Source organism: Cherax quadricarinatus, chromosome 20 (assembly GCF_038502225.1).
Source record: "Cherax quadricarinatus isolate ZL_2023a chromosome 20, ASM3850222v1, whole genome shotgun sequence".
Lineage (NCBI taxonomy): Eukaryota > Metazoa > Arthropoda > Malacostraca > Decapoda > Parastacidae > Cherax > Cherax quadricarinatus.
Window position 1 is genome coordinate 42,758,124 of NC_091311.1, and position 20,351 is coordinate 42,778,474.

A 20,351-nucleotide genomic window follows, 5' to 3' on the forward strand; every position below is an offset into this window, starting at 1 on the left:
AATATTTCATTTTTTCCAATTTCTTCAAAAGAGTGAACTGGGACCTACGCAAGCTAAAATTAATCCAAAATTTTCCCTAAGTATGATTAACCTGCTTTTAAGAGTTAAGTTTTATGCAAGCTAGTGTAAATAACATACAAATGCCTAAGAATGTAGTTGAGGTCACAGACATCATAGACACAAAAGAACACTATTTTACGTAATAGTCAGATCTGCACCTACACATCTGAATATCACTGCTGTCGTCGTTTGTAGCTATGCCACCGAGGTTTTGGAAGTTATCTGAGCCATTCCATTATGCTGAGAAAAGATTCAACAACTTTGGTCATAGAGCATGTGAACATGCCAGTTGTTCCAAGAATTTTGTTACCATGCACAAGTGTTGAAAATTTGAAGCATATTGGATGAAGCATTCTCGAGTTATGAACAAAATAATATCAGGCAACCACAAAGGTTTCCCCTCAGGGATACCTAATAATCTTATTATGGCTATATGTCAAAGTGATGTGTACTTGACATAGTATAAATTATCATTAAATAGTACAATTTGCTGTAGATAAAGTAACTCAAAACTAGCCTATAATTTAAATTAAAACTGAAACGACGTTTCTGTGCATTTCGCTCGTGATTTGATAATTGTTCATATCCAGGACGGACCGAAATATCCAGTTATTATTTCCAAATTTACAGGCTACATGTGAACACATTCCATTTATTTTGTTAGTCTTTTTATGATAAGGATTTTATTAACAAGAGTAATTGTTCCACAGAGTGTGTGGGGGCGGGATGAGCATGCCTCGTCTCAAACTACGTGACCCCGTCGATCTGCTGCCGATCGCTCCACACTCACCCCAGTCTATTACCACTGCCACTACCACTACCACACACTTCACACCTGTCATGGCCAATGCCGCCCTGGCTCCAGAAAACACAACTACAGATTCGAGATCCACTACACGGTCAACAGTAACTGAACCGGCAGCAACTCATCCATCTTCACAACCACCTTGTACTCAGCCTATAACAAATCACTCAAAAACTATTCAGTCAGCTGTTAGCCATCAAACAGGTAATCCGCACATGACAAACCAGCCACAGGTGTCTGATAACGGACGCTGGGTGAGTGAACCTATACCTAAAAAGAAACGGCTTTTGGAAGCTTCAGCAAGTGTAGAAGTTCGTGAAATGATAAAAACAAGTAACCAAAAGGAAGACCCAGAAGATATCCTGGCTAGAGTGTGTTCAGCCGTAGGAATAGACTCTGATCTCGTGGAGAACGTGGTTGATGAGCCGCCAGCCGGTCACCATCAGTCAGAGGTGTTTAGCAATACACACGGTGTTCCAGCCAATATTCAGTACCTGCGAGGGGTGCGGCCACCACCAATAAACATACCACTGGGCAACCGGCTGCGACACCCTGAAGTAAGGTTCCATCACGGTATGCACCCTAAGTACCGGCCTACTGCGGAAGGCTCTTACACGGTTGCAGAAGTCCGCCATCACTATCACCAGTATCAACCCCACCCTCCCGACCCTACATACACTGTCCAGCACCGCATACCCATGCATCCTGGAGAACCGCATCCGTATCGTCACTTTCCGCAGTACTCTGGCAGATATCAGCTCATAGGATCAGTTGGACCTGTCTCCCCACCCATAAATAGACCCCCAATGATGCGTGCAAGAGCCCCGTCAGAACCAGGTAACCACCGCTTGTCACTACCACACGGCTCCCCAGCTGTTCTCCATTCAACAGATCTCAGACCTTATCCTTCTCCAGCCCTGCATCATTCCCCGCCAGGAGCACCTACCTTCCATCACGACACACGCTTCGCATCGCCTGATATGCACCACGCACACCCTAGACATAAAGAAGTTCCTTACGGAATTCCTCCTCGTACTCTTCATAACACACCTGGTGCGCCTCCACAATCACCTGAACAATCATCAGTTACAGTTGCAAGTCGACCTTCTCCACAGCAAGTTTCTGATAGACCTAATCTACAAAGTCATATTGAGCATCAGAAGCATGGAACCATACGTGAAATGTACATCCCGGCCAATTCTGTCAACATTCATCATTCTCAAGGTGCTCTATATTCCGTAAACGCTCATCCGAGCCCTGGTCAGTATCGCCCTATGCATCCTCAATTGCCTGAGGGATATCCTAAGCATCCTTTTGAGACTTGTCCGGAGGCTGTTCGAGATGTAGCCTGGCATGGACAAACATCTCAGGCTCCCATCATGTCCACACATGCATCACCAGAGAGGTTTCGAGCCACTGTCCCAATCAGACCCCTCTACACACCGGAGCAGCTAAAAAGCTGTGACCCATCCTGGGGTGTAAAGCGCCCTTCTGATAGCTTGGATAAGCCTCCCGAGAGAATACAGGGACGTAGGCTTATGGAACCTCCAAAACCCTGTGTGGAGCTTATCCCCATAGGCCCACCGCTTGATGCAAAAGAGACAAAATCCCGCGATTCTCCCATCAATATATCACAGAGACAAGCTGATGTAATTGATCTTCGTCGACAAAGTTTGGAGGCCAACATTTCTCAGCATATTCGGCCCCTAAAAAGCTCTCATTCGGGGCAAGAGCGTACTGCCCAATGGCAAAACCACGTGGCACAAGCACCTCAGGCGACATCACTGCAGGACAGTCATCATCATAACCCATCCACAGAAAATCCTGAAGTTTCTTCTCGAAACAATCATCCTTTATTCCGTCGTTGTCTTTCATTAGAACCACCACTAAACTATCAACTTCCACGTGTGCCTTCGAGAAAAGACGAACTTGTTACTGGAACACTGAGAGGACAAGGTCATAGCAGATCCAAAAGTGATACTGCCGTTCTCCATGATAAAACCTATAATAATAACAACTACGAAGCTTCGAAAAAATCTAATGACTGTAAGTATGATACATGTAAACCTATGGCTACCTTAGACAACGGAGATAAACAAACTGCCTTGCCAGCAAATGAGCAACAAGTTACCCAAAATAAGCCCAATGTGAGCGAAGAAAAGACTAATCAAAATACTAAACATAATTCACAGCTTGAAGGAAGTAGCGAGTCCCATCACAGTGCAGAGTCGAAGAAAACAGAGGTTAAGATTTGCCATGTAGGGCCAGGCCAGCTTCATCGCCTCCACAGCTCTCGCTATGTTAATCTTCAGAGACCAGCCTCGGAACCGCCCCTTAGACCACAGTCTATGACTAACAATACTGTATCAAACAAACGACCTGCATCCGTGCCTGGTGCTGGACAACTACATTACGAGTCGACCACTACAAGATGCCAGAATAGCTTGCCACACCACACAATTTCGCAGGACAAATCTCTCACTCAAACCCCGAATGACACCTTCAAAGATGAGGCTTTCATGGGGCGTCTGAAGCTGGTGCTGAATGATCTCTTATCGGTGCCAGAGGCTTTAAAACTGCAACAGGCGTCTTGTTCTCCAGAGCAGCAGTTAGCATCTGTGATTAGGCGGGGCGGAGCACAGCCCTCGCAGGACCCCAACCCACACCAGCGGCTGAGAGAGGACTTCTTGACAGTAGTTAAGTTATGTCTCCCATCAGCCCTCCTCCAGGACTGGGGCTGGGAATCCTGCACCCCAGACCAAATCCTTAACCAGCTCATCAAGGTTGCACACAACGGTATGTCAATCATGGGATATCTATACTTAGGCCAATCAGTGTTTTCAAAACTAATAAAGTTTTCAGCACAATTTTCTAGGTACTTAGATAAAAATATTTAGATTAGTATTCTCAAACACAGCTCTTCACACCCATACAACACCCACATGATCATATATTATTGGTGTACATGACATTTATTTACTAAGAGTATATTTACTAGAATACCTGCAATATAAATAGGTAAAATTTATGATTTTGGGTTAAATAGCAACGCTCTTCTTGCCGTATAAGGCAAACTAAAATGTGTATGCAATAATTTCGCAAAAATCATTCTAAACTTAGCGAAAAAATATATTTCATTGTTTTTATTATTAAAGTATTGTGAACTTATCTAAAATATATTTAGTTGGATGAGGCTAAATTAAATTGCGCTTGTTATAATAAGGTTAGGTAAGTTTTCTAAGGTTCTTTTGGTAGAAAATTATTAATTTAACATAAATGAAATATATATATATATATATATATATATATATATATATATATATATATATATATATATATATATATATATATATATATATATATATATATATATATATAAATATATATATATATATATATATATATATATATATATATATATATATATATATATATATATATATATATATATATATATATATATATATATATATATATATATATATATATATATATATATATATATATATATATATATGTCGTGCCGAATATGTAAAACTGGTCAATTAGCAAGAACTCATTTAAAATTAAGTCCTTTCTGAAATTTTCTCTTATACGTTTAAAGATAAATTTTTTTCATTAAGGTTAATGTAAATTTTTTTAATTTTGCACCAAAAGAATCTTAGAAAACTTACCTAACCTTATTATAACAAGAGCAATTTATTTTAGCCTAACCCAACTATATATATTTTAGATTTGTTTACAGTAATTTAATACTAAACAAACACAGTGAAATATATTTTTTTCGTTAGGTTCAGAATGATTTTGGCGAAATTATTGCATATACAAATTTTCACTTGTCCTATATGGCAAGATGAACGTTGCTATTTAAGCCAAGATCGCAAGTTCTGCCTATTCGGCACGACATATATATATATATATATATATATATATATATATATATATATATATATATATATATATATATATATATATATATATATATATATATATATATATATATATATATATATATATATATATATATATATATATATATATATATATATATATATATATATATATACATACATATATATATATATATATATATATATATATATATATATATATATATATATATATATATATATATATATAGTCTGCATACACTAATGTGTATGTATGACTGTGCATGCACACATCACTTGCATGCATCTCTGTGCACTTATGAACACTTGCATTACGAAGGAAACCACCGAAGGTTCCATGGCCAATGCGAGGCTGTGTTTGTCCAACCTTTATATGAAACTATGAAACGGTAGAGTATTTAGCGTCATTAATATTGTAGGGTAAGTTGCTCCAAACTTGTATAACTACAGTAATTTGAAACACTAATAAGGCGTCTAGATATGAAAATGTTGTGTTAATGGGGGATTTTAACTTTAGACAAATTGATTGGAACAATTTGACAGGAAATCTTTAGTCTAGTGACTTTCTTGATACAGTTCAGGATTGCTTTTTTAAAACAGTTTATGACAGAACCAACTAGAGGAAACAATCTGCTTGACTTGGTTCTTGCTAACAAAGATTCACTAATTAATAATTTTGAGGTTAATGATGAGCTTGGGGAAAGTGATCACAAATCACGTAGTTTCAATATATTATGGAATTACCCAGTAAACTGCAATCAAGTCTCTGTCCCAGACTTTCGATTGGCTAATTTCATGGGACTGAAAAATTACCTGGGTGGGCTAAATTGGGATGATCTGACTATGGGTCAGGTAGCTGGTGTTGATTGCCAATATAACGTTTTTCAGAGCATAGTTCTAGCTGCTCATCTAACTTTTGTTTCGAGTAGGGAAATTAGATCTAACAAAAATGATCCCAAATGGATGAACAGTAGATTAAAACATCTCAATGGTCAAAAGAGAGGCATTTTTAGGTGTATCAAAAGAGGGAACGGGCAGTTAAGAAATCAGTATATTCAATTAAAGAGAAATAAAAAAAGGAATAAAAAAGCAAAAAGGGATTATGAGGCTAAGGTCGCAAGGGATTCGAAGACTAACCCAAAAGGGTTCTTTCAGGTATACAGAAGTAAGATTAGAGACAAGATAGGCCCACTTAAGAGTAGCTCAGATCACTGACAGTGATAGGGATATGTGTGAAATTTTCAATTTCTTACTTCCACTCAGTTTTTACTCAGGAAGATACTAGTGAAATTCCAGAAATAATAAATTATGTAGAACAGGACGATAATAAACTTTGCACGATTGCAGTAACTAGTAACATGGTCCTCAGACAAATAGAGAAATTAAAACCTAACAGATCCCCAGGCCCTGATGAACTGTTTGCAAGGGTTTAAAGGAATGTAAAGAGGAACTTTGCAAACCTTTGGCTAATCTTTTCAACATATCACTACAAACTGGCATAGTGCCTGATAAGTGGAAAATGGCAAATGTAATACTTGTGCAAGACAGGTATACAGTACCTATTTACAAGGCAGGTGACAGGTCCTTAGCTTCGAACTATAGACCAGTAAGCCTTACCTCCATAGTGGGAAAATTTATGGAATCAATAATTGCCGAGGCAATTCGTAGCCATCTTGATAGGCATAAATTGATAAATGAATCTCAACACGGTTTTACTAAAGGGCGTTCCTGTCTTTCGAATTTACAAACTTTTTCGCTAAGGTGTTTGAGGAAGTAGATCATGGTAATGAATATGATATTGTGTATATGGACTTCAGTAAGGCTTTCGATAGAGTTCCACATCAGAGACTTTTGAAGAAACATAAGGCACACGGAATAGAAAAAAAAATTTCCTGGGTAGAGGTGTGGTTGACAAACAGGCAGCAAAGAGTATGCATAAATGGGGAGAAATCAGAATGGGGCACGTCACAAGCGGTGTTCCACAGGGGTCAATGTTGGGCCCCTTGTTGTTCAGAATTTACATAAACGATATAGATGAGGGAATAAATAGCGACATAAGCAAATTTGCTGATGACACCAAAATAGGCCGTCCAATTCATTCTATTGAGGACATTAGTACACTCCATTCCTGTCGTGCTCTGTCCGATCACACAGTTGCTCTACACTCAAGAAGCCTCTCTTCTACCCCGCCGGGGAGGGGAATTTATATTCTACAAACATCACAACCTTCTCACAATGCTGTCGCATCGTGTGAAAATCAAGCCTGTGAATGGTGCAATAAATGACTCCTCGAAGTTAGCTTTAGTTTGTGACAGAGCCAACTAGGGGAAATAACCTCCTTGACTTGGTTCTTGCCAGTAGGGAAACACTAATTAATAACCTTGAGGTTAATGATGAGCTTGGGGAAAGTGATCACAAATCACTCAGTTTTAATATATCATGGAATTCCCCTAATAATGGCAATCAAGTCTCCGTCCCTGACTTTCGCTTGGCTGATTTCATAGGACTGAAAAATTACTTAGGTGGGCTGAACTGGAATGACCTGACTAAGGGTCAGGTAGGTGGTGATGGTTGCCGATATGATGCTTTCCAGGGCATAGTTCTAGCTGCTCAGTCAAATTATGTTCCAAATAGGGAAATCAGATCAAACAAAAATGATCCTAAATGGATGAACAATAGATTAAAATATCTGACTGGTCAAAAGAGAGGCATATATAGGCAAATCAAAAGAGGAGAGGGGCAATTGAGAAATCGATATATTCAGTTAAAGAGAGAAATAAAAAAGGGAATTAGAAAAGCAAAAAGAGATTATGAGGTTAAAGTTGCAAGAGAATCGAAGACTAACCCAAAAGGATTCTTTCAGGTATACAGAAGTAAGATCAGGGACAAGATAGGCCCACTCAAAAGTTCCTCGGGTCAGCTCACTGACAGTGATAAGGAAATGTGTAGAATTTTTAACACATACTTCCTCTCAGTTTTTACACAGGAGGATACCAGCGATATTCCAGTAATGATAAATTATGTAGAACAGGACGATAATAAACTGTGCACTATTAGGGTCACAAGTGACATGGTCCTTAGGCAAATAGATAAATTAAAACCTAACAAATCCCCAGGCCCTGATGAACTGTATGCAAGGGTTCTAAAGGAATGTAAAGAGGAGCTTAGCACACCTTTGGCTAATCTTTTCAACATATCACTACAAACTGGCATGGTGCCAGATAAGTGGAAAATGGCAAATGTGATACCTATTTTCAAAACAGGTGACAGGTCCTTAGCTTCGAACTATAGACCAATAAGCCTAACCTCCATAGTGGGAAAATTTATGGAATCAATAATTGCCGAGGCAGTTCGTAGCCACCTTGAAAAGCATAAATTAATCAACGAATCTCAGCATGGTTTTACAAAGGGGCGTTCCTGCCTTACGAATTTATTAACTTTTTTCACTAAGGTATTTGAGGAGGTAGATCATGGTAATGAATATGATATTGTGTATATGGACTTCAGTAAGGCTTTTGACAGGGTCCCACATCAGAGACTATTGAGGAAAATTAAAGCACATGGAATAGGAGGAGAAATTTTTTCCTGGATAGAGGCATGGTTGACAAATAGGCAGCAGAGAGTTTGCATAAATGGGGAGAAATCAGAGTGGGGAAGCGTCACGAGCGGTGTTCCACAGGGGTCAGTGTTGGGCCCCCTGCTGTTCACAATCTACATAAACGACATAGATGAGGGCATAAAGAGCGACATCGGCAAGTTTGCCGATGACACCAAAATAGGCCGTCGAATTCATTCTGACGAGGACATTCGAGCACTCCAGGAAGATTTGAATAGACTGATGCAGTGGTCGGAGAAGTGGCAGATGCAGTTTAATATAGACAAATGCAAAGTTCTAAATGTTGGACAGGACAATAACCATGCCACATATAAACTAAATAATGTAGATCTTAATATTACGGATTGCGAAAAAGATTTAGGAGTTCTGGTTAGCAGTAATCTGAAACCAAGACAACAGTGCATAAGTGTTCGCAATAAAGCTAATAGAATCCTTGGCTTCATATCAAGAAGCATAAATAATAGGAGTCCTCAGGTTGTTCTTCAACTCTATACATCCTTGGTTAGGCCTCATTTAGATTATGCTGCACAGTTTTGGTCACCGTATTACAGAATGGATATAAATTCTCTGGAAAATGTACAAAGGAGGATGACAAAGTTGATCCCATGTATCAGAAACCTTCCCTATGAGGATAGACTGAGGGCCCTGAAACTGCACTCTCTAGAAAGACGTAGAATTAGGGGGGATATGATTGAGGTGTATAAATGGAAGACAGGAATAAATAAAGGGGATGTAAATAGTGTGCTGAAAATATCTAGCCTAGACAGGACTCGCAGCAATGGTTTAAAGTTGGAAAAATTCAGATTCAGGAAGGATATAGGAAAGTACTGGTTTGGTAATAGAGTTGTGGATGAGTGGAACAAACTCCCAAGTACCGTTATAGAGGCCAGAACGTTGTGTAGCTTTAAAAATAGGTTGGATAAATACATGAGTAGATGTGGGTGGGTGTGAGTTAGACCTGATAGCTTGTGCTACCAGGTCGGTTGCCGTGTTCCTCCCTTAAGTCAATGTGACTAGGTTGGGTGCATTGGCTTGGGCCGGTGGGAGACTTGGACCTGCCTCGCATGGGCCAGTAGGCCTTCTGCAGTGTTCCTTCGTTCTTATGTTCTTATGTTCTTAGCTACCGTCGTTAAGACCTGCCTGCAGGTCAAATTTACGGCAATCCACTCTCTGAAGGACTCCTTCATTGTCGTCTGCACAGACGACACGGAAACATCAAAACTAATGAACGACTCTTCAATCAGGACCCTACAAACACAACAATTCACTCTATCCCCGTCTCCATTCTTGAAGTCGAAACGTTCGGTCTTTGTGAAAAGACTGGACAATATCGTCACTTCTCTCTCTACTGAAGCACTGAAGACATCCATTGAGGAACAAAACACCTGGGCCTCGGTAGACAGCATCTCCAAGATCCCCAACGCCTCTTCTATGCTAAAGATTACATTCTCAGACGTCTCCATGGCTGCCCAAGCTCTCTCTGACGGTCTGGCCATCTCATATTACCACATTCACCCAAGTCAAATAAAACAAGAACGTTTCACATACATCTCCCACTGCAGGACCTGCTACTCCTATAACCACACCACCAAGGACTGCCCCATCAAGGATAAGAAGTTTTGTTCAAAATGTGGGGATGATGGACACGATTTCAGATCCTGCACCATTACTACAGCACCAACATGTCTTAACTGCAAGGGTAATAATCATACCCTTGCAGCTAAGTGCCTACTCAGGAAAGAAATCATAGTGAAGAAAACTAAAGTTCTAAAGAACACCTCCAATTCACCGACATACGCTGCAATGACCAAACCACAAACCGACACCACCAAGACTCTACATGCTAAGCTACAGGCACCTTCGACCAGCAACTCCCTCTCTCCACTCCCCGACGGTGCTTCCTCCAAGGTGCTGTACTGCATGGTGTATGCACACCTTGCAAACGCAGCAAACCCCGGCACTTTCAACACCACTATTAACGAACTATTCCGTCTGAACAACATGTCTGCCTTCAATTTTCCGGACTCCACACCTTCAGCAGACATCCTCAAGATCCTTCCCAACGCCCTGAACTTTACTGCACCTGCAGACCTGTCTCCTGCCCAAGCAACTGCTCCTGTAACTTCTATAACCACTTCCACCGCTGACAACGTTGACCTCTACAAAAGCCTCGGTGCTGGAACAGTCAAGTATGCCTGTGAATCACCGCTTTACTTCACACTCACCCAAGTTCTTGAGTTCATCAAGCCTCTACGTTTCACCTTCAGTAACAAGGCTAAATTATACCATCTATCTAGGAGCAGCTTCAAAAAGTTCGAAAATGTCTCCATTGCTAACCTGCCTCCTCAGTTACTCCTATAACTCCCATATGTGTTCTACCCTCTGATGTGACCTAGCCTGCTGCCAGCTACTCAAGATTCAAGACTTCAACTACCACAAGTTCGATACAACAGTCCCTGCTATTCCTGTTCTCAAGTCTGACCCACGATCGCCTTAGCTGCTGGGTTAAGCCCTGGCTCTATTTCTCTGACTAAGAACACTCGTCTCCAGAGCTATTCTTCATCTGTCCCGTCTTCCCCGCTCATCCATTGGGATCTTACCTGATCTTATTTGATTGATTTGACTCCAGGATGGTTTGAATAGACTAATGCAGTGTTCGGAGAAGTGGCAGATGCAGTTTAATATAGACAAATGCAAAGTGCTAAATTTCGGCCAGGACAATAACCATGCCACTTATAAAGTAAATAGTGTAGATCTTAATACTACTGATTGCGAAAAGGATTTAGGAGTTCTGGTTAGCAGTAAGCTGAAACCAAGACAACAGTGTATAAGTGTTCGCAATAAAGCTAACACAATCCTTGGCTTCATATCAAAAAGTATAAATAATAGAAGTCCTCAAGTTGTTCTTCAACTCTATATATCCTTGGTTAAGCCTCATTTAGATTATGCTGCACAATTCTGGTCACCATATCACAGAATGGATATAAATGCACTGGAAAACGTACAAAGGAGGATGACAAAATGAATCCCATGTATCAGAAATCTTCACTATGGGATAGACTGAGGGGCCTGAATCTGCACTCTCTAGAAAGGCGTCGAATTAGGGGGGATACGATTGAGGTGTATAAATGGAAAACAGGAATAAATAAAGGGGATGTAAATAGCGTGCTGAAAATATCCAGCCAAGACAGGACTCGCAGCAATGGTTTCAAGTTGGAAAAATTCAGATTCAGGAAGGACATAGGAAAGCACTGGTTTGGTAGAGTTGTGTATGAGTGGAACAAACTCCCGAGTGGCGTCATAGACGCTAAGACGTTGTGTAGTTTTAAAAATAGGTTGGATAAATACATTAGTGGGTGTGAGTCGGACCTGACTAGCTTGGGCTACCAGGTCTGGTGCCGTGCTCCTTCCTTACGTGGAAATGACCTGACTAGGTGGTCATTGTTCTTGGCCGGGGGGGTGGCATGGACCTGCTTCTCATGGGTGAGTAGGCCTGTTACAGTGTTCTTTCTTATGTTCTTATTTTATTTTTATTTTCAATCCACTGGTGCGAGTTTTATCTTCAGTTGATATTTTGAAATTTTGTTTCGATTAATTATATGACTAGCCGGGCTGTGGCTCGTACGTTGGATTGCGTCCAGCCAGCAGTAACAGCCTGGTTGATCAGGCTCTGATCCACCAGGAGGCCTGGTCACAGACTGGGCCGCGGGGGCGATTACTCCCGGAACTCTCTCCAGGTAAACTCCAGGCTCCTGGCACGACACAGATTGCCTCAAGAGTATATATATATATATATATATATATATATATATATATATATATATATATATATATAAACACTAAAGTTACTCTCATATCATTTACCCATTTCTAGGTCTAAGAGACAGTAATGTGCTGTATCTCTGCATCACCCCCGGCGGATGATATCCAAATTTGGGCGTTAAAAAAAAAACAAGATTTTTTTCCTGCTTAACATTACATTGTTTTGGTTACATGTGGTCTCGAATTATATGCAATCAATAAACATAAAGTCGGCATTTGATATGCCTTTATAAGTAATAAATAAACCTAAGTATAAGTGGGCTGGAATGGGAAATGGGGTTGCCAAGCAGCACCCAAGCAAATTCTCTCTTAAGTGTGGCAGGTTAGTATATCAACTCCAAGACAGGAAAGATAATGTAAAGTGTGTTGAGGAGAAAAAAAAAGCTTCAATCTTGGATACCCTGTCATAGAATGTGGAGAAATTCTGAAATTTGGAATTAATACCACTAGTGTTCACGAGCAGTAGAAAAATGTTTTAAGTCATTTTCGTAGCATTTTATAAATACATGCAGGATATGCTGCAATTAGTAATTGATACTGAAATGGTGGTGAAACTTGCTGTAGATATTGAAAACAGCCAAGTGTAGATTGATATCTACAGTGGCGTGTCAGCTACTTACACTGAACTCTGATAGAAATAAGTCACACTACATTACTTTATTGGATTATCCTAGGTTAAATTATACATGATATTTTATATAAAACAACTGTAAAAAAATAAAATTATATGAGGCCTTAAGAAAATCTTACAAGAAGGGTGGCGCTACCAATAAACTCGCTCGTCGGGCAATATCTAAACTCTGACTCTTGGTTCCTTTACACAACAACTTTTGGTGACATGAAAGCAGGTATAAAAATCTATTCATAATTTCATCGCAAATAAACAGAAAGTTATATACCAAACCTTTGTTGAAATGAAAAAGGGCAGTCGAAAAAGCCTAGAATATTTATTGTATAGCCGTATTTGATAAATTTGTAGGGATGGGAGTTAACTATATTATTAATGTATATTCAAGAATATCTAACAGTAGAACTAGATTTCTGTTTAGGGGAAAATATGGCAGGGAAATGAAATTGGAACTGAGCACATTCCAAGAGAGAGGCGGCAATCCTGTGTTTAATGCTATGGTGAAAAACAGTTGCAACATTCGACTATCCTGATTTGCTCCAGCTGTCCTTCTAGGCTATGTTGATGATGTGCATTACGGTTTACTCTCCATGCTATGATAAAATGTATCTGGGATTGAAAGAAATTAATGCAGAACGTAAGGAAGTATCATTTGTAACATCAGTAGTGAAAATAAAAGCATTAGCATGTTAAGAAGAGTAGAGAGAAATTATAAAGGTCAGATCATTGGCTGGGTACCTAGTAACTATCTTAACGTGTATGTTACGAAGAACAAAGCTTTGATAGCTGGATTAATATATAATTTTCATAATAGGTTAGGGCCTCTAAAACAATGTCATGTGACCCAATAACAGTCACTTAATACCTAGGGAGGAGGAGGAGGAGGAGGAGGAGGATGGTAAGATCAGTCATGTGGTATTAATAATATAAGACTTGACTAACGATGAGGTAACTGTCTCAGGTGAGGAGGGCACCAACGGAGGTGAGAGGTCAACTTCAGACAGCCCTCTACATCATGATGAGGTCCTCGAAGATGAAGTCTTCTCCCCGGCTGTCTGCGATAAAACACTGCCACCCATCCTGCCGCCCCAAGATTTTGTTTCTCACGGTCTTAACACCAGCATCACGCCCCCCACTGCTTGCACCACTGCTACACCCAGCAATGCTTCCGTAACTCACCCAGCTCCTGCACATACTATACCAGCTCCCACGAGGCGTGCCATTTCACCTCGCTGTACAGACTCTGATAGTAATGTGGCTACTAAACACACTGATTCTCGTGAAAACCTGCAGAAACAGAGCAGTCCTTCCCCAGAAGAGTCCCTCCCATCGCCACACATTGCTGCCAAGAGGCCTGGTTAGTGGTATGCACTCTGCTTCACCTTCCAGTATCATACACACACACACACACACATACACTCACTCTTTCAAACTTTCTCTCACACTTTCTGTTACAGCAATCGCAAGAGTTGTCATATGCCTACTTATTCATGAACCTATCACACTGAGTTCAGTCACTTACTAGTTCCCTATACAGATCACTTAAGTATTTTCAACATTAGCTAGGATGTTTCATTAGGTATGCAATATTTGAACATCTGTCTTCTTTATCTCAATTATTATTCATTATACAGGTACTTATATAATTACAATTCACCGTTATCATTCAGATAACTGTCTTTCTTAATAATAAAAGCTATGTAAATATGATAATGGGAAATTGGAAACAAATAAAAAGAATCTGGTAAATGATTAACTTGGCTATCATCTAAATTTATTATATTAAAATCACAGGCATTTCACACATTGACTTCTGAGCCATAACAAATCGGGACTTGGTAGAAGGTACTGTATATTTTAGTGAAATGCAAATAAATGACAACATCAACAGCCCAAGCCCTCCCGTGCGTAAGTCATCTGTCGCCTCAACTCTGCTTATCCATACTACGCTACATCCTTGATCACCACCGTCCTCAAACACCTTCATAACTGACTGATGTTATATAAAGACAATTGTAACAGAGGAAAACTTTATTATATAACGTCAAATAAAAGTTTGCTCTGCTAAAAGTGTCTTTATATTACTCTCTTATAGAGTCACGGTATATTAAATTGTGATAGTAGAGGGCACAGTTGGGTAAAAGAAAGGAGGCATAGTGAAGACAGAGATAGCAGTAATGCATAGTGTGGATATGGAGGCGCAGTATATGGCGACAGTGTAGGCTGGAAGGCCCAGTAAAGATAGCAATAATGTTATTGTGCTTATAATCCTCTTCAGGCTGCTATTAAAAAATGTAGAAAAGCCTAATTACTCTAAGAAGAGACAGTACGTTTAGTGAAAGGTGAACTAATGATTGTTTTGTTTTGTGCAACAACGAGGTCATTTGCCTGATATGCAATGAAAGTGTGTATTTCCAAGGAGCGCTATGAATCTCGTCATCAGAAACACTCACTGTTTCAAGAAGTACAGACAAGAAGTGGCTTAGCGCTTCTTTTTGATTATAATAATAATAATACAGACAAGAAAGATTAATTTAAAAGGTCTGTTTCAAGAGAAAAATATCTTTAAAAAAGCGTAGTGGTGAAAATGTATCTGCATTGGGGGCTATTACATAGCTAAATATCTTGCCAAGAGCTACAGACCATTCACCGATGGCGAGTGTGGGAAGTACATGGGAAAAATAATGGAGAAAATATGCCCTAACAAGGTTGCTTGTTCCTGGAATGTAAGTTTATTATTCATCTACAACACCAGGCACGTTGATGACTAGAGAAAAGCTACATAATACACTGACAGAGAAGACAACATATTTTAAACCTTTTTATTCGGCACTTGATGCCCCTCAGGGGGCAAGTCGGTAAGGAATTGAACTTATCCTCAATTTTCATGGCTCGAACCTGATTGCCTACCATTTCCCCAGGCGAAGTATGACCCCTCTTGGTTTAGTGCTCCTCCCCTTAAGGTAATTATTAATAATAATAACAATTATATGGCACAAGATGAGTGAACTACATTCTAGGCACAACTTCTAAATTTTATAAAGGGCACAAATGCTAATTTTGAAATTACGGAGGGGTTGTACGTATTGCAGAGTATGGTAGATATTGCTGCTGTAGAACCCCTCCAGAAATATGTCAAGACACCAGCGAAGGGTTCTTCATCCAAGGAGTTGGAAGTGTCCTTTTCCTTGGGTCGAATCTGACTATCCCATTTCCCAAATAGCTATCCGACTCTTAACGGGTTTAGCGCTCTCCCACGAAAAAAATATACTACTGCAGAAAGTGTATACAAATTGGTGTGAGCAAGTTTAGCTGGGACACTGAAACCTGTGCCCACAGACGGATCTTCAAGGGGCCATCCAGAAGCATGGAAATCACAAAGTGAAATATTTCAAATTTGCGCAAACAACTAACGCTCTCGGAGACATTTACTCTACAAAGAAAACAGTCTGTTGATTTTTTTTAATCCTACCTGCCACATTTATAAACCTAAAGAAGCTTGCTGCAGGTATGTTCAGTCTTCGGCAGCACACACTGTTAACATTTCTTTCAAGGATAAATAGAAATAAGTCAAGCTCTGGATCTGACATACAGATGAACATTTTCACAAAGTTTTAAGACTGTCACAAATATTGAACTTGATGTCAATGCTTTCTATAGTAAACTGCAACCCTAAATATCGCATTAAGATTAAGCAAGAAACTTAAGTGTGTTTTGCATAGCTATTCATGACGCTAATTCTTGTGATTGAACATTAATGAACTGTTATATTCAATAATAGCTTGATATATTTGAAACAGTTATTTTGGTATCAAAATGAGTGACATTTGGAAAAGGTGCACTGATTTTGATTTGTTCTTTCAGTTCATGAGGGCAATATATATTAATTTGTTTTATGTTGGTTATGTTAGTTACTACGTTAATTCACCGATTTCAATGTATGGCCCTCGTCACACATTTGACCATTTAATGAGGCCAGAAAGGTTCTGAGGCTCAGTAACATTGTGCAGCAGTTAGTCTATTGTTCATCTAAAACTACATAGCCTTATACTTAGTAATTGCTTTACACATTGGTAGGATTATTGTCTCTTTCTTAGTCTCATAAACACCCAAGATAACATCTTGCTACTTCTACTTACACTCGGGTCACACTACACAGGCATGTACACGTTATATATGTATTACACACCCATCTGAGTTTTCTTCTATTTTCTTAATAGTTCTTGCTCTCATTTATTTCCTATCATTTCCATGGGAAAGTGGAGAATGCTTCCTCCTTAAGTCATACATGTCGTAAGAGGCGACTAAAATGCCGGGTGCAAGGGGTTATTAACCCCCTTTGTATAAATTACTAAATGTAAAATAAAATCTTTTTCGGGGTCACACTGCCTCGGTGGGAGACGGCCGTTGTTAAATATATATATATATATATATATATATATATATATATATATATATATATATATATATATATATATATATATATATATATAAATTATTGAGTTGGTGTGTGTGTAATGTATATGTAATAAAAATACAGTTCTGCCATTGCAGCATTCTAAACCATAGGACTTTGTATGTTCATATGGGGTAAAAGCCTCGTGGTTCAATGAATTTATTCATTTAGAGGAGTGATGCCTTGGCTGTTGATCCAAGGACTTAGCATCGGCTCATGATTATAATAATTCTTAGTATAGCATGTCTGCTCAGATATTTATGCTTGAATATCCATAACAATTGTTGAGCATGATTTGTCTGCGTAGGTGACGCAGGTGATGACGCAGGAGACGACGCAGGCAGTAATATAGCAGGTGACGCCACTGTGGGTCCGTCAGAGTCCTTGGTCGTCTCTTCCCCACTCGAAGCAACTACGTACTTCTCAGGTACCACTTCACATCTCACTCACTTCGTCAGTCATCCTTCAAATTTAATGTTATATTTCCGCTTTATTATCTTGCTTCTGTTAAACAGAGGGTTATTGAACTATCACCTCATTTTCTACACCCCTACTCCGGTGTTTTGAGAAATTTTTATGGATGAATTTTACAAGTACAATCTTGAATTACCCTTTTACCCACATAACGGGAGAACTGACACATCTAAAACAGATTATACTTACTGATATTGATGTACCTGGGAAACATGTGGGGCTTTAGTGACAATGGGTCGCAACAATGTCCCTCTTCAGTGCCGTCTCAGCTCAACTCACACTTCAGGACCTTAAATTAGGAACATATGGTTCCTGAATATTATGAAATTTAAGCCAGTAACACTGGTAATTTAGGTTGTGGACTGTATAGTAATTCTAAAAACCTATGTGACTTTAGTAATTTCTTGTGTATTAGTAATTACAGTGGTTCAATTAAATGGTGATATCTTAGTAAATTATAACCATGGTGATATATCCTAACGCCCCCTATAGGCAAGCAACTAATATTGGCCAGTTACCATCTTCCTTACCTGTTCTGAGTTTTAATTCACACTGGGAGGCGAATATAATTATTGTAATACACGCAGTGGTCAACATCACCACGTCTGGTGTTATCTTCATTTCAGCCATATTATGACCGTTTCAATGTATCTGAACCCTTCCACATACATGTTATATTCACTCATTTCGATGTCCACAATTTTGCCGATGTTCTTTCTATCGGACTCGATGACCCACGATTAAATTCTATAGAACTCGTTAGTTAATGTTTACGTTCCGCCATTTTTCGATGCCTCTCTCAACGCTTATATATACATATATTTAATTATATTCAGTGACATTTTCAGGTGTGTAGTAAATTTTCCTTATCAGAATACTAATTTCCTCTAAATTACATTGATTACATTCTACTTAATTAACAGATAACAAAAATTAAGATGTAGAGAATATAGGTTCTCATGTGGCTTGAACACCTTTTAAAAGTCGCATTAAAGATGCATACCTACATTATCACATAACCTTATTTTCCTGTCAGTTATCGCACAGATTACAGGAAAAATTATCAAAATTTTCCACATGTACCATGAAAAGTTATATGCGATGAAATGTTTACCCTAAATGCCAGTTGAAATTGGAACATGAGATTGCATAAATTTTGTGTGACTCGTTGACCACACACCTAATTGTTCATCAGGCAACAGTACGTTGTGATTATTTGTGTGAAAGTTTTCCTTTCAGTCACCGAGAAAGAATTGATAACGTCTGATAACTTAAATACTCTTGAATCATTATTGTATGCATTATTATAAGCTCAGGCTGTGACTTCTACCTGATATTGTGTACGTCTTACAATCTGTTCTAATCTTTTTTTTTTTTTTCATTTTCTTATTTCACTAACATGTAGTGTGTACCACTTATAAAATTCAAATTATATTTACAACATTAAAAATAAGTATAATTTTTGAAAAGCCTAGATCTTTTGTGCCATTTACAAGTGAGGACAAGTATGTAAGCCTTACATACTCTACATGTATTGTTGCGATTATTTCCTTTTCTAAAACCACAGCAGAAACCCATTACATGTAACTACTAATTAAATTCAAATTTCTATATCCTGACAGATGAATTGCGTACCACTTGAAGAAAACTAATCAAGGCAAGGACATCATCAATTAATGCGCCAATAATATACACTCCAGTTTCAGCAGTGTTTTCATCTCTCACCATCTACAGTCATCACAAGCAGAAGATTGACTGAAGAATACTAGTTTTCTTGAAAATAAATCATAGTATTAACTAAACAGTTGCTAGTGTTTGTAAACTGAGCTGTAGTTGAAACTGATGTTCTTTATAAGTTTTGATACTACAGCAGTTATCATTTGTCTGGGTGTGAAAACATTAAAATATACATCTCATGAACTACAACCATTTGATGAGTTTACCTGGAGTTTACCTGGAGAGAGTTTCGGGGGTCAACGCCCCCGCGGCCCGGTCTGTGACCAGGCCTCCTGGTGGATCAGCGCCTGATCAACCAGGCTGTTGCTGCTGGCTGCACGCAAACCAACGTACGAGCCACAGCCCGGCTGATCAGGAACTGTCTTTAGGTGCTTGTCCAGTGCCAGCTTGAAGACTGCCAGGGGTCTGTTGGTAATCCCCCTTATGTGTGCTGGGAGGCAGTTGAACAGTCTCGGGCCCCTGACACTTATTGTATGGTCTCTTAACGTGCTAGTGACACCCCTGCTTTTCATTGGGGGGATGGTGCATCGTCTGCCAAGTCTTTTGCTTTCGTAGTGAGTGATTTTCGTGTGCAAGTTTGGTACTAGTCCCTCTAGGATTTTCCAGGTGTATATAATCATGTATCTCTCCCTCCTGCGTTCCAGGGAATACAGGTTTAGAAACCTCAAGCGCTCCCAGTAATTGAGGTGTTTTATCTCCGTTATGCGCGCCGTGAAAGTTCTCTGTACATTTTCTAGGTCGGCAATTTCACCTGCCTTGAGAGGTGCTGTTAGAGTGCAGCAATATTCCAGCCTAGATAGAACAAGTGACCTGAAGAGTGTCATCATGGGCTTGGCCTCCCT

General features: G+C 39.2%; 1 protein-coding gene across 5 annotated transcripts in view; it reads left to right on the forward strand.

Annotated features, from left to right (window-relative positions):
- Window positions 1-19,739, forward strand: part of LOC128700771 (uncharacterized) — a 102,719-nt gene extending 82,980 nt beyond the window's left edge. For 2 of the 5 annotated variants that reach the window (XM_053794222.2, XM_053794213.2), the window contains exons 2-5: window positions 771-3,661; window positions 13,804-14,199; window positions 17,606-17,725; window positions 19,395-19,733. In XM_053794222.2, the coding sequence (XP_053650197.2) occupies window positions 787-3,661; window positions 13,804-14,199; window positions 17,606-17,725; window positions 19,395-19,414 (3,411 nt within the window). In that variant the 5' untranslated portion in view covers window positions 771-786 and the 3' untranslated portion in view covers window positions 19,415-19,733. Of the gene's footprint in view, window positions 1-770; window positions 3,662-13,803; window positions 14,207-17,605; window positions 17,726-19,394 lie in introns of all 5 variants that reach the window. The other 3 variants (XR_011392232.1, XM_053794230.2, XM_053794248.2) reach the window with 3 other exon arrangements.
- Window positions 19,740-20,351: the final 612 nt, after the last annotated feature.